A 15,157-nucleotide genomic window follows, 5' to 3' on the forward strand; every position below is an offset into this window, starting at 1 on the left:
AACTATAAGTAAAAGTAAAACGCTTCATAAACGCATGAGCTCATGGATGTATTTTGAAAGCCAGGCATCACACCTCACCATGAGAGCCTTGGTGTAGATTATAGGTTTATTTTTTAGCAGCTGTCATGCACTACAGTGGAACTCTGATTCAACGAGGTCGCCGGGCCTGACCTAAAATCTCGTTAAATCCGAGTCCGAGTGTTCGTTATAGCAAACACGAGGTTTTTATGTATAATTACTGGCACTGAGCAAGTAATGTATAAAGAAGAAGTCACAAGTTGTGCCTGAGATGCCTGCGTATTATTATTATGAGCCGCAAAAAAAAAAAAGACCGATTCGTTCAAATGCACACGTCTGTGTAAAATCGATTGTTTACTAAAAACTTGTGTTGCTGTGTAGAGCCGAACTTTTGATTCCATAGACCAGCGCACAATTCATTACGTAGATCTACGTCAAGACTAGCTTATCATTGTAATATTGATCAGTTGCCGAGGGGAAAAAAGACTGTGACGCGTTTGTATCTGCGACGTTCAACGCCCGGACCGCAAGTACCCCCCCCCCCCCCCCCAAAACCAACCCCGACACACGCCAGAGTAGACTAGTGCGCGTGCCAACAATGCATGTGTTGGTTTGAAAAAAGGCCGCTGACTGGTCGCATGCAATCGACAAGTGAATAAGGGTTCACGATGCAGGAGCAATGGATCGTTTCCTGGAATAGATAAAGTTAGTTTTGGGAGAAAAATGAGCAAAGCCACGTCCGCGCGGGCTGTTCATCCTGGAAGCGACCTCGTTGAATCCGAGCTTGCTGATTTAAGTGCTCGTTGAATACGGGTTATTTTTATTGATTTTAATGAAGAAAAAAACCCGGGAAATCCATCACATCTCGTTGAATCCGAGTTCCACTGTACTCACTTGGTTTACAAAAAATTGCACAATTGGCACAGGATGAAGAATTTATCACATGAGGAGTCGACTGTAATAACGAATTTGATACTCAGTGCTACTGCTACCACAAGCTGACGAAACGCCTTTTTTTTCCTTCACAGCAGTTTTGGGAAAAAGTTTTTGTCAGAGTAATCATTGAAAAATAGAGTTCTTCTGAAATTTGAATTCTAATTTATTCAGAAACTAGTCAGCTTCACTGATTTTTTTCCACGTGTAGTTTGTAGGGTAACAGACCAGACTTTCGATTTAACAAAAATAAAAAGTTTTGGCAGCAAAATGGAAAAAAAAGGCATTTTGTTAGTAATGTTACCTTACACTTACAGTGCAGAGTGATGATTTCATGAATATGATGTATGTAGGCAGGCCTAATATTTAAACAAGTACAGATTGGAGATTTACAACAGATGGTGGATGTGACCTTATGACCAGACACTGATTAAGCTCAAAGTACTCAAAGAAAGAAGAAACTAAACTCTAAACCATGACCTTAATAATAATAATAAATAGCATTTGTATAGCGCATATCCCCGCCCAACAGCAGGCTCTATGCGCTTTACACTATATTATTACCCCGGCAGACCATAGAACACTCCGAAACATTCTCAGCTTCCCGGGAAGCATACAGTGCAAGCAGCTGATTAAGTGCTCAAACTCTAACAAACTGACAAGATCTTTCGCTGTCTATAGCCGGTTACCCATTCCCACCTGGGTGAAGCGAGGAAAATTTGTGTAAAGTGCCTTTCCCAAGGACACAACGTCGGGTCCCTAACGGGATTCGAACCCACGACCATACGGTTGCGAGTCCAAGAGCCTAACCACTACGACCACCTTGATTTTTATGTTGAATGTTCTTGACTCCTCTATGTCAAAATAGGCGGAGGGTAATACTTTGTATTTAAATTTTGAGGAATTTATTCTCATTCTCAGTGGAACCCACATCTGCTCAATTTCTTATAGTTGAATCACTCAGCATGTCGAAGAGTGAAGACAAAAACAATAAATAAATAAATGGAGACAAAAGCTACAGAATGCCAAACACAAGGTACCTTTCAAATAATTTATTTTTCTTTTAATAATAATATTACATGCCTTCGATGAAATCCCCCGTCTGAACGAGATCTGGAAGCAGATCTCAGGCATTTAATAATAATAATAATAATAAACACATGTAATAATAATAGAGCATTTGCATATAGCGCAAATCCCCGCTCAGCAAGAAGCTCTATGTGCTTCACAATCTATACTAGTAGTAGGTGGTTGGCGGGTGCTCTGGTGTGGTTTTCTCCTTCTTTCCTCAAACTCAAACATCTATCGTCTTTATCTCTCCTCCTTTTTTGTTTGTTACTCTCTTGTAACACCACTAATTGTTGGCACTTTTATGACCTTATTGTGTTGCAAGTGCTGTTAAACTCTTTTTACCATACTAAAACTAAACAATCTATATTATTACCCCAGCAGACCTGAGAGCATTCTGAAACAATCTCAACTTCCTGAGAGGCATACAGTGCAAGCAGCCATTTATAGGCGCTAAAACACTAAACTAAACATACTGACAAGATCTTTCCCTGTCTATGGCCGGATACCCATTCCCACCAGGGTGAAGTGGGGAAAATTCGCATTAAGTGCCTTTCCCAAGGACACAACTTCGGGCCCACGGCTTGAACTCCCGAACCCGCAACTTCATGATTTCGAGTCCGATAGCCTAACCACTAGGTCACCAACGCCACCGTTTGGGGGACACAGCTGGCTGGAGGTAGAGAAGATCTTCCAGAACAGAGGCAGGAGGAGAGCCCTTCATGCAAGCCTATACCCAGGTGGCTGATCATAATTATATGCAAATCAGGAAAAAAAAATGTCAAGCCTATTACTATTTTAAAACATATTTTAAAAATTACATTAAAGCAGGCTCTTTTTAATTTTAAAATGTACAACTACAATTAGGCTCTTCACTAAAGCCAAAATATGATAACCTACTAAAATCTAGTACACACAAAGTCAAATTAAAATCATAGGGACTCAGAAATCTTTTCATTGCGTACGCATTTTAATTTAAATACAAAGAATACATTGCATAATATTTATCAGTTATTAGAAAAACTTGGGACTTGAAATTCGCTATGTGCATCCTTGACAGTACTACACTTTCATACTAATACTAGTACTGAGTAACAGTGGTCTCTGGGTAAGTTAATAGGATGCATAAAACTTCAATCCATAGCACCCTACTACTATCCTTGTACTTATATGTGAGGCAGCGTGGTGGAATCAGGCTCTCGTCAAAATAATCAAAGTGAAGAAACTTGCATTTTTCCGCAGGTTTGTGAATTTTAATCAAATTTTTGTTTTTTAGCTCAACACCTTTCATGCTCATTTAAGAACTCATTTCTGTGTGGATTTTTCTGAAAAACGTTGATAAAAGACACAAAAAATGTACATTTTCAGTTACCTCGGACTCTTATACTAAGGAAATAACTAATCTTTGGCGGCCATTTTCTCACTAATTTCACCTCTGAAAACAGGTGACCCCCATCTCCTTCATTCGCAAATATTTCGACTTGCATTTAAAATAAATGGATATTTTTTTCATCCAAGTAAAGACAAGTGCACAAGCTTTAAGATGATACCAATCAATAACTCTACATGCCCAAATATTGACGAGAGCCTGATTCCACCACGCTGCCTCACATATATATATATATTTATATATGTGTAATTACAGTCTATTAAAAAAAGATTACAGAATTATATCCAACACTGAAAGCAGTAGTAATACTAAATATATAAAGAGACAATTTTTCTCAGAAGTCTTTTGTCATTACAAAAACTGAGTTAGAACAGAATCTCTTCTCCTTGAAACGGATGTGTAACTTGATTCATGACATACATATTTATAAGTACTAAAACGAAAACAAAGACATCTTTTCTCCTTGCAACTGATGTGACTTGATTCATGACATGTATAAAGTCAAACAAAAACATACGTTTTTATGCTGGTCAATACGGGCGAGCTAGTCCATGAAAAAAGTAAATGATATCTATATTTCTTGTCTCAACACCCCTCCCCCCCCCCCAAAAATAAAAATTATTACAGAAATAATAAAATAAATTTAAATAACACAAAAACATTCCCAACTTACGCAGAAGGGTACAAATCATTAAAAAGTTACACTGAATAGTAGGCACATTGCCTCATTTTCGAAAAAAAGAAAAAAAAAAAAGAAGAAAAACTCTTGGTACAAACAATACTGTTTTCTTTAACAAACAAAATTCCATGCATAATATTAATAATAAAGTGAGTGCTATACTTTCAACAACATTTATACTTTTCTTAGAATGTGACTACCACTACTGCAACTACCACTACTACCACTACCAGTATCCAATTCATTGGTCCTTCAATACAAAAATACAATGTAAGCATAATATTTAGCAGGATTTCCCATACATTTTAAAAATGCACCATAAGCATAAAATAACACCATTCACATTTTAATTACAGTCGAACCTGCTCTTACAGCCACCTGTCCAAGATAATCACCTGTCCAAGACAATCATTAACTGTACAAGACAATCACCTGTCCAAACTGCCACTTCCAACTTACTTCCCTCCTTCACTGCATTTTTTTTTTAGAACATTATAACGATAACGACTCTTGCCCAAGACATCCACCTGTCTAAGACAACCACTACTTTTCTTCCTGACAATGGGTGGCCATCTCGCACAATTTCGACTGTATTTAAAATGACGATAAGTAAGTAACCTATTACAGTTCTTTCAAATGCACATTAGGGTCTACATACCCCAAAAGGTTCAAAGGAAGAAGTTACATTGTTAATAAAATACAATCGGTCCCCTTTCTCATTGTGCCACTCACTAAAAAGCATGGAAACTAAAACATCGCTGGATATTGCTTGATTTTTCCACTGCTTTACCCGTCCATATAAATCATCAATCTTTGAACTTGGACCAATCAGTAAAGCTAACAAACGAAAAATGATATGTCATTATAACTCTGTTCTGTTCGTTCAATCATCGACCCCTTCACGTACGATGAATGAACCAGTGCATATATATATACGCTCGTATATCAACACATCAAGTATGAGTCACTTTCAGAATACACGCTGAATAACAGCACTGAACAGATGGCAGTCTTCGATGCAACGACTTGACAATAAATAAATAAACAACTTGTTCCGGAAGCACACAAATGTTCGTGTAAATATCTACACGTCAAGTACACACACTGACCGTTACAATCGGACATTGTGGTGTATAAAAAGCATATTGCCTTCTTCTCTTAAACTGGAGTGGATCTGTACTTCTTAACACCTTGCAGTCACACAGCCAGCAGTACAAAATACCCCACCTGGTCACCCAGCCAGCAGTACAAAATACCCCACCTGGTCACCCAGCCAGAAGAGTGACGGCAACGGACTTCTCCTTTCTGCGCCAGGTGATCGGAATGAATCATTTTCACTGTCGCATTATTGTGCAAAGTGACGGGGAAGTGTTAAATGTATTGCTTGTGTGATAACTATCTACCTGAGTACTACAATCATATCTTTGCAACTTTGGTGGTTTTTCTAGATCTGAAAAACATTGCAAAGAAAGAAAAGCTTTAAAGATAGACAGAGAGGCAAAACCACTAAACAATGCATAATCCATCGTCATAAGGGATAAAAAGGGTATATGCAGTTGCATCGTTCATGGCAACCAAAATAAAATATAAAAACAAAAAAACGAACATGGCATGCTTTACTTTCAAAACTTGCTGGAAAAAAGAATGGTAATAGAAATATTACAGAGCAAAGAAAGTAAAATTGCAAGAAGACATTTCATATGTAAACAATTATATGAAACAAATTCTACAACACATTGTAAAATGAATGAACAAATAAGAAACTGACGGTAGTGATATTCAGATCTTCAATATCACAACGCACAATAATTCAGCAGCAACTTTTATAAAACGATTAAAAAAAAACAACCACAAAAAAACCCACGAAAAACCAGGCCCCAAGCTGCAGTCAGTGTCATCTGTAAGAGGAGGGTGGCCTGACCTTGGAGCGCGGCGCCGTGACAAAACTGACCAGTAGGAGTACGGACACGATGACCAGCGCCACCACGTAGATGTAGAGCAGCGTGTAGCGCGCGGGGAGCCACAGGACCGTGTACCTCAGACGCCCCGACCGCTCTGGGGAAGATAACACACACACACACGTGTTGGTGAAACACACAAGTAGGGTGCTGATTTACAGACCAGTGATCTACTGATTAGGCTTTAACACTCTCAACTGTAGGGTCATGGATTTGAATCCTATACTATAAGGGGTTGTGACCTTGGGAAAGGCACTTTTGATAATGAAGTTTCCTCTCTTCATCCATATGGGAATGGATTTCAATTCATCTCCTTTTTGATACAAAATGTTAGAGCAACTTTAATGGATACAAATACAAAAATGATGTCATGTCAATTATACTAAAAGTAGGTACCAGAAACTAAATTTTCAAACTAGCTGTATGCCAAATTTATCTGTTCCATTTGAAAGGCCTATATCCACTGAGCATTTTGGTACCATTCTTTAACCTCTCCGTCAATTTTAAAGAAAATTGTAGTTGTTTAAAGTTTGATCAAATTTGTTGAAGTCAGTCACAGGCTGCAACCCCATGTTTGACAGACAATAAAAGAGTACCAAGTGCACTAAACATCTCCACATTAACAGAGTACAATCACTATAACAAATATATGGAGCCTAATTTTTTTCAAGACTGTAAGATCTTTACAAATCAGTATTTTATCGCCTCAAACACGATGATCTGTCGTTATTTCGACAAAAACACAGTGTTGACCCCGCCGGCGCCGCACCGGCCCACGCGGCGAGCGAGTCAGCTCTATACTGTAGTGTACCCGGCGTGCCGGGTCACATGCTTTCCGAGTCTCGCGGAAGGATTGATGAAAAATAATTCCAAGTTAATAACTTTATTCTAATAGAAAATGAACTGATCTTTAAATTGATACCTGTTATAAGTCGGTATTATACATATTTTGTGTAAAAAGGGATCTTTAAACATTTTGACGGTATTTTTAAAAGCTTTCTATAAAGACGCCAAAGGCTAAACTTATATCACGGGAAAGCCCGTTTAAAGCTCTACAGTTCTCCGCCAATGAAAAGACGGTATTTAATCATCCCTCGTTCCACGAAGCATTGGAATGCACTCGTGTCAATTTTTCAACCGGCCGACCTCGCATTCCGACCGCGAGGGGCTTCACTTTCGTCGGCGATTCTCCAGCTCCTAATAATCGGACATATAAACAACTTACACCATTGCAACGAGGAAAAGCTGAACTTTTAAAAGGTGTACGGCATTTGGTGTTTTATAGTGAAAGAGCAAAGAAACAGCGATCAGAATTACCCCGATTTTACCGATACCACGCGGTCGGAAGGTCGCGAGGTCGTGTTTACGCTACCTACTAAAAGACAGCGCTGAATAAAGTCCAGACTTTCATCAACTTTCATCAACAGATGTATGAGGGGTATCCTAAGGATTAAGTGGCAGGATAGAATAAGAAATGAAGAGCTATGGGAAAGGACAGGACAAAAGGATATAGAAGTAGAAATAGGACTAAGAAAGTGGATGGGAAACACCTTCAGAAAGCCCAGCGGAAACATCACAAGACAGTCACTGCAATGGAACCCACAGGGAGCACGATGCAGGGGTAGGCCACGGGAAACATGGAGGAGATGTGTGGAAAGGGACATGAGAGAGATGAAGCTCACTTGGAACGAGCTAGGAAGGTTGGCCCAGGATAGAGAGAAATGGAAGGAGCTTGTATGCGGCCTATATCCTGCCAGGGGTTAAAGGCATTGATGATGATGAGGAATTATACTAACTTTGAATCGTATCATGACCCACTCACCTATGTGAGCCACTCCGTAGCCCATGTTCGGCTCCCCCATGCGGTAACTGCACGTGGGAACCAGTATCTCGTTCACACCGATCAGGTTGGTCAAGTCCACCTCGATGAAGTCCTTGATGTTCTTGAGTCCCCTCAGGTTGTACGGCCAGTGGTCTATGTCCTCGTTCTCCGACAGACACGTCCCGCACTCAAACATCTCCGACTGGACAACACAGGAGCAGCAGGATGAACAAAACAAAGACGAGAATTTTTACAATATCAACTTGTTTTGTTCCTTTTTTAAAGTAAAAGTTTTATCATTTTATTTTCATGGCACTTGCAGCACAATTTGGTTTAATAAGTGCCAAAGATTAGAGGTGTTACAAGAGAGTAATGTACACAAAAAAAAGGAGGAGAAAATGTTTTTACGACATCGATATCATGCTAATAAACACATAGTTGACGTTACACAGATATCAATTCTATAACATGCATTAATCAAACTTTTCTACAGTCCAGAAATAAAGTGTAATTGGCACAATATAAATATGTTCAATGTACCAAGAAAAAGTAGACCACATACCACATGCCAGTGACCGGTGAAGAGAATGTTAGGTTGAGCCATTCTCAGTATCTGATGACAAAAAAGAGAAAAGAATCATCTGGTTGAATTATAGAAAGAGTGAGCCACATTGTTCAATACACCAAAGTACTTTTTACAAATCCACAATCTTCTTCTTCTCCTCATTCATAGATAACAACACCAGACATCATCACAGAATCAACGATCTATCAAGGAACTTCCTGATTGCAAAAGAGCTTCACCCAACTTGAGGTAGTATTGGCTCTGACCCATATGATTATAGCTATGATCACTCTTGATCTGTCTTGCACTGGGTCCCCACCAATTTCAGACATTCTGAACCCAACAAGGCTGTCTCCTTCATTAACACTTTGCCTCCACGGGACGTCGATCAGCAACGGTAAGAAGCCTTCTCTTTTCTCCATGTGACGCTGATCAGCGCTGGTGTGATATAGCATGTACCGCACCTATATCCTGGTCCGTGGGGATAAGTGTTGCGCGCTCTAGGGCGGAAAGTGTTCATCAACCGCTCATTTGAGTACAATCCAAACTCTGCTCCCTCCTCCTCTTAATTGTACCACCACCCCTGCTTTCCACAATGTTTAGCCTCTGCAAAAAAAGGGATGCCTAAATAGGCCTACACAAATTACACATATGCCCCGTTATATTGCCAGCCATCCGCCTGAGTTAAGTCATATTCCCTTTCTAAACAATGTAAATTTTTTTAGCAACACTGCCAGTGAATTGGCAGCTACAGGTACACACTATACACAGCACAAAGCACCCACTTGGCAGCTACGCAGTGGCAGTGATAATCTCCTTTTCTTCCTCTTCTATGCTATGTGATTATATCACATAGCACAGGAAAACCTGAAGACCATCTCAGTTTTGGTCAAAGGGAAATAACTCATCATAATACTGCTCTTCATCTAGTCGTCGCAGGATCATTTCCCTTGACGTTCAATAGTTGGTGCAACTCACCCGAGATGAAGCTAGTTGTGTCGTCTCTAAGCGTATTGTATATTTTTCTTCAAAAAAACTTTAAGAGTACACAACAGACTGTAAGAAACTTGAGTGATGTCTTGGCAAAAGTTACTCACATTCCAGGGTTTCAAATACCTGAGAATGTTTCAGAATATTACAGGGTCTATTTGGGGGAAGTAATAAATCAAAAAGGGTATAGAGCTTACTTTCAGATAAGGATAGGCACACTACGTATAACATTTATTTTTACTCTTATTATCAAAACAAGTGGGGTCTGAAGTTCTTCCATCCTTGCTGGGAAAGTTCCCCTCAGCATCACGTCAGGATAGGGCTCCAAGTACCCAAAACTGAGAACAACCAAGTTACGTGTGACATTTCCTTCCATAAAATTGAGACCACTAAATCCCTTTTGACTTTTGATCTTTTCCTTTATTAAACAAACTAAAGCATATCGGTGTTAGTAGCATACTGGTTTGGCTGTTCTCTGTTGCATGAAAAATAGATGAGTTCTATTCACACATTAGGATGTCCATGTTATTAAAATTAAAGATCTCCATCTTTCTGATGAGACACTGGATCCCACTGCTCAGCCCAAGGTGGACGGACAGGTAAAGTCATAACATCCAGCCTCCTAAAATATCTAAATCATGCTGATCAGGGAGGAAAATATTTACAATATATATAACAATCATTCAAAACAATACCATATATGTCAGGCGTGCTGAAAAAAATGAGTTACTTCTTGCAATTTATGAATGGAGATATTGGTCAAAATCTGACACAAGGGTCATATTCATAGATTCTAAACCAACATCATTCTCTTCAAGTTTAACTTGCCTATGATTATTTCATACTAATAAATTGTAAAAACTCAACCTATAAATCTAACACATCTATTTCCATCAGGCTGAAATCTGATCAGTAACTTATTTTGTCAGCACACCTCACATATAAACAGATTGTTGCTTACAGGGTATATTGTTCCTTTCATCTTGGACATGACTGTCTCGTGGTTTATGATGATGCGCAGCGGTTCTTTCAGTTTCGGTGCCAGATTTGATATCAACCTCTTTGTCTCCAAGACTTTGTCCACGTTCAAGCGAATGTCCAGCTGAAAAGACAAAAGAATAACTTGAGTTCATTGTGGTAAAAAGCAACTTCTGAACTGTCCTACCAGGTGAAAGAAAATAAAACTAGCAAGAAATCAAACTGGCTGTTCCCTTTCCATGTTTCAGAAAATTAATATTTCTGTCCAAAGTACCTTTGACATGACAACAAAAACTCGGAAATCTTTTTTTGACCCTAAAGAAAACACCTTGTAAGGTTGAACACAGATGAGAGCATGAGTAAGATAAAATTGATAGCCCCTAATGACATCAGACTTTTCCATAATGTAGAGACTGGGAGGAACAACTAAAAAATTGTGACATACAAAGAGACACCAAATCATATACACATTATATATATATGTATACATTTTCCCAACCACAAAACTTTGAAACAGTAACAGGGTAAATAGAAAAACTTCTCCGTAATTTGGTAATACTGACTGACACTGCAATGTTTAGCCGCTGAGAAACTGGTACAGAAAATACTGTCACAACTTCTCATGCACATTCTCACCTTCATAAAGTCAATAAATCCGTGTTTGACCACTCCGGTGAGATTCTCAAAGTGCTTCTCAAACCGGTCCACTTTGAAGGGAGTTCTGAAATCTCGTCCCTCTCCACCGATGTCGTTGTCTCCTGGGATGATCACAGTCTGTGTAGAGGAAAAAAAAGAAAGAAAAGAATTTACCACTCGATTCTAAAGATTGTAACGATCAAAAACGTTTATCATCTCCATCAACGCATCCCTGGCTGATCACAGGAGATGGAGATACTCGATAAAATTACTTTTCCACTTGGGAACCAACTCTCATGTTTTCTGAATGCAATGGCAAAGAGCCTGACCAATGCACCACAGATGCTGGTACCACAAGATCAGTACATTACAAGAACAGTAACTTATAACAGTTACTAAAACTCGTTATTTGTCTGTATAAAAACATGATTCACATTGAAGGCTGCTGACTTCTCAACCAAAGTCTTTATAAAGTCAATCAAAAGTGTGCAAAGCATCAGTCATTGTCCTAGAAGAAAAAATTTTGGGTTACATTTAACTTTCTAATCTTTCCAGTACTGTCCCCCTCAAATTTAAAACAGCTTTTGAAACCAGTTTTTGTCAGACCAAGAAGTTTCAAGAACTAAATCTGAACAGTAACCCAACCAAATTCACCTTCCACATAACCAATTATGAAGTAAAACATCTTTTCTGGTAACAGTTTAGCTGCTTATGTTTGCAAACGCTGACAAAAGGTTCCTTTGGGCCGCCTGTTAGATTTTTACATCGCCTGTGCTCTGGTCCAAGGATTTAAAGTCTTTGGGAAAAACAGTGTACTGTGAATGTATTAATTTCATCAGAACTGAAAAGAAAAAGATTCAGTAGTTCAAAGTCTACGACATACTTTTGTAATTTTTGTCTCAGGAAATATACTGTGGAACCTCTGCAGGTACGACTGATACTCCGCCTCCGTGGCCTTGCTGCCCTCATCCATGATGTCTCCCAGGAACACGATCACGTCGGGCTGAGTGTGGGCATACGCTCGAGAAAATGTCTTCTGCAGATATCTGAGGACGTCAAGAAATCAAGAATTGAGCAGGACTAAAATCTCCTTGGTACACACAACAAAATCTTTTCAGCACGGTATAAGATAACAAGATAAAATAATATATTTTATATATTGATCCTTCATTGAAGAGAATATACTGTGAGCTTTTACCTGCTTATTCAGCACAAAATATACAAACTATCGTTACAGTCACCATCGCTGCAACGCAAGACAGTGAAGCGGAGGTCCATGATCACCCACGCCAGTCGGCAAGGCACCAGATAATGATGATAATGATGATCATTTACAGGCATCCAGCAAACAAATCACTTTCTCTATCTCTGTCTGTCTGTCTGTCCCCCTTTATCTGTGTCACTCACCCCCCCCCCCCTGTGACCCACACACTCACTTTCTCCCTCACCATGAACAAGTACCACACCTCTCACCTGTCAGAATCCCATCTGGCGATACTCCCAATAGGGAAGCCCAGTTCGTCTTGAACTCCAATAAGCTGCGGATCTGATGCAAACAGCACAACCATTTCCTCAGTGGGGGCTCTGAAAAATAAGGTCGGGTGATACAAAGAGCAACGATACGCTGCACAGAGGGTATACCTACGGGGGGTTAGACAAGAGAGAAGATGTTTTCTATTATCTATTTGTGGTGGCCAAATTTTGCTATTCAAAAGGCTTTTTAATGGCTGCATCGATCGACATGCGATTTTCGCCAAAAGATTCTTTAAAATATTCTCCAGATCATGACGCCCTTCATTTTTTCAGTTTTGAGACAGTTTTGCTACAAAAAGCTATATTTCTTTATTTCGCCAATCGTTTTTGTAGGCCGACGCTTCTGTCTCTATAATTTTAGAAAATCCGCCAGGTTTGTTTATTTCAAGTCGTACTTCCGTTCGATATTATCGCGCATTGTCACGCAATACTGAGAACTATTTTAAGTGTGTGACCTGTATAGATTTAGCCTCATGTTTTCTTGGGAGGCTTTGTGCACAAACCCACACCTTTGAAACTTTGCAGGCGTCCTCAGCATCCATGTGGCTAGGACCTAACTTTAAAAAATCCACGCAAGCTGCCTTTCCCAGATTTTTCCAAAATGCTTTGTTTCGTCCACACATAATCTTGGGAACGTCCGTCTTCTAAGACGCCATTGTAAACAAGTGAGGTTTCCGTTCACTATCCGAGTGCACTGGTTTCACACCTTTGAAATTCTGGAGTGTACAACCACGAAGGCGGAATAGAGAATCAATCTATAGATCTATTAGATCAATTTGGCAACTTGGAAACACGTGTGTCACTTTTCTCTCAAGATTTATTGCTCCATTCCAGTAAAGTGTAAAATTAAAGTTGTAGGCCAATGACTTTCAGTTGATGTTAATGCACCCATCATTCCTTTCATCGAAAGGGGGTCCAGCTAGAGTAAATGTCAAAGTTTTTGGTTCCATTCCAGGTTATCAAAGGCATAGAGTTAATTTTTGAATTGTATTTGGTTCATCTGAAAAATGGACAAAAAAATAATGCATTGAACATCTGTTATTTTGAAAAATTGGCAATTGTAGTATGGCATTATTAGCTTTCATGAAAAAAATAGAAAATTCAAAGCCAACTACGTATAAGTAGTGGGAAAAAGCCCACTTCCTTAGAAGTTCAAAGGAGTGAACTCAAGATTAATCTGACAAAAGCATAAGGAGAGGTGCATAAAATCACTTGCTGTCTCAGCATTTCACAATTTATACATAATTAATAAAATTTGTCGGTTTGAAAGTAACACATTATCAGTGCACAGTTCAATAAAATTATGACATCCATTACCTGTCTTTTGAAATACGAGTCCATCTAAAAGTTTGGAAGCTGTACACTAAGAACTCATTGAAAGCCACAACGATGATCACCAAAGCAAAAGCAACTTTTTGTATTGAAAGGTTTCGAAAGCGGCGCTGCATAATGAGTAAAGACACCATTCCTGTGGATCACAGACAAAATCAAGGATAAGACTTTTATAGCAGACTCAAAACAGTTTTTCATTTTTAAACATGGTAGCAAATGAACATAATATTTTCTAGAAAGTTTTGGAGGTACCGTAAGAATATGGTCCAAAATATAAAAAAATTATGCAGGAATGAAAGAACTTAACACTTTCCCTGAAAATAAACCTAATCAGCTCATGGCCATGCACCTAAATCCCCCCCCCCCCCCCCCCCCCCTCAAAATTCCGAACTTCCGTCTCCGGCCTATGATACCAACCTAAAATAGTTCACAATCAAAACCAGAACTGAGTACAGTGGATCAACAGGTCTGGTACAGCCAGCATTCTGCTCTGCTCCGTCATACCGGCGGCTGACTGACATTAACTAGACTATAGAACTAGATCTAGCACTTCACTAGAGTAGGACTAGTACTGTAGAGTATAAATCCGTAACTCCAACCCTCTTATAATGCCTGCTGGCTGGGAAAACGACTCTTTCATATATCAACATCAGTCGAGAGGATTATCTGAACAATACATTAGGCATCAAAGATTATAGCACAAGTTATACATCACTAAAGTTACGTATACTAAAGACTAAAGTGAAAACTGAGCCTGTTACTTGCTTGTGGCGACCATTTGTAAACAGTCAACCTAAACTTTTGTACTCCTTCACTAGAAGAACTACTCGTGTTAGGTATATATCGTGTTTTTTCCCGACACATCAGATAGTCTTTTAATTACATGGGTATAACAAATAAACGTTGTGCTCCAACCACTTCCGAAAAGTATCTTTCCTTATCAAAATTGATAAAACAAAGTCATGACAAAGAAGAGGTCTAAATATTGGTATTAAAATAAAACACAACAACAAGAGGGGGATATTACAATTACAATGAAATGATTGTATTATTTTTCGCCCCAGAGCATTTGCCAGTTTGGGTTGACAACAATCCTGTTTGATTGAGAGTGTATGGCGTCCACAATAGACTTTGTCTTTTATTAACGTAAGCACACCTACCCTACATGTACGTGTTTCCCCCAAGGAATAACACTCGTAAACTACCCACAACTCCCTCCCTAACAAACCAACAACAACAAACAACCAAACCCACC

At 39.1% G+C, this 15,157-nt stretch overlaps 1 protein-coding gene across 1 annotated transcript; it reads right to left on the bottom strand.

The window, feature by feature from the left end:
* Positions 1-4,543: 4,543 nt before the first annotated feature.
* LOC101854349 (cell division control protein 1) lies at positions 4,544-14,700 on the bottom strand. Its single transcript, XM_035971068.1, has 9 exons — positions 14,664-14,700; positions 13,888-14,038; positions 12,511-12,621; positions 11,921-12,083; positions 11,038-11,175; positions 10,385-10,525; positions 8,431-8,481; positions 7,869-8,070; positions 4,544-6,143 (listed from the first exon to the last, which is right to left on the bottom strand). The coding sequence occupies exons 2-9, from the start codon at positions 14,034-14,036 to the stop codon at positions 5,983-5,985; spliced, it is 1,116 nt and encodes a 371-aa protein (XP_035826961.1). The 5' UTR covers positions 14,037-14,038; positions 14,664-14,700; the 3' UTR covers positions 4,544-5,982.
* Positions 14,701-15,157: the final 457 nt, after the last annotated feature.

The sequence above is a fragment of the Aplysia californica genome, unplaced genomic scaffold (assembly GCF_000002075.1).
Source record: "Aplysia californica isolate F4 #8 unplaced genomic scaffold, AplCal3.0 scaffold00370, whole genome shotgun sequence".
In the NCBI taxonomy this organism is placed as follows: Eukaryota; Metazoa; Mollusca; class Gastropoda; order Aplysiida; family Aplysiidae; genus Aplysia; species Aplysia californica.

What these genes read in the sequence shown, in the direction of transcription:
- LOC101854349 (XM_035971068.1), bottom strand. Translation starts at nt 14,036, where the DNA reads ATGGTGTCTTTACTCATTATGCAGCGCCGCTTTCGAAACCTTTCAATA. An exon ending in GATTTATTGACTTTATGAAG is followed by an intron (nt 10,526 to 11,037) that starts GTGAGAATGTGC and finishes TTGTCTTTTCAG; the next exon opens with CTGGACATTCGCTTGAACGT. An exon ending in TGAAAGGAACAATATACCCT is followed by an intron (nt 8,482 to 10,384) that starts GTAAGCAACAAT and finishes TTTTGTCATCAG; the next exon opens with ATACTGAGAATGGCTCAACC.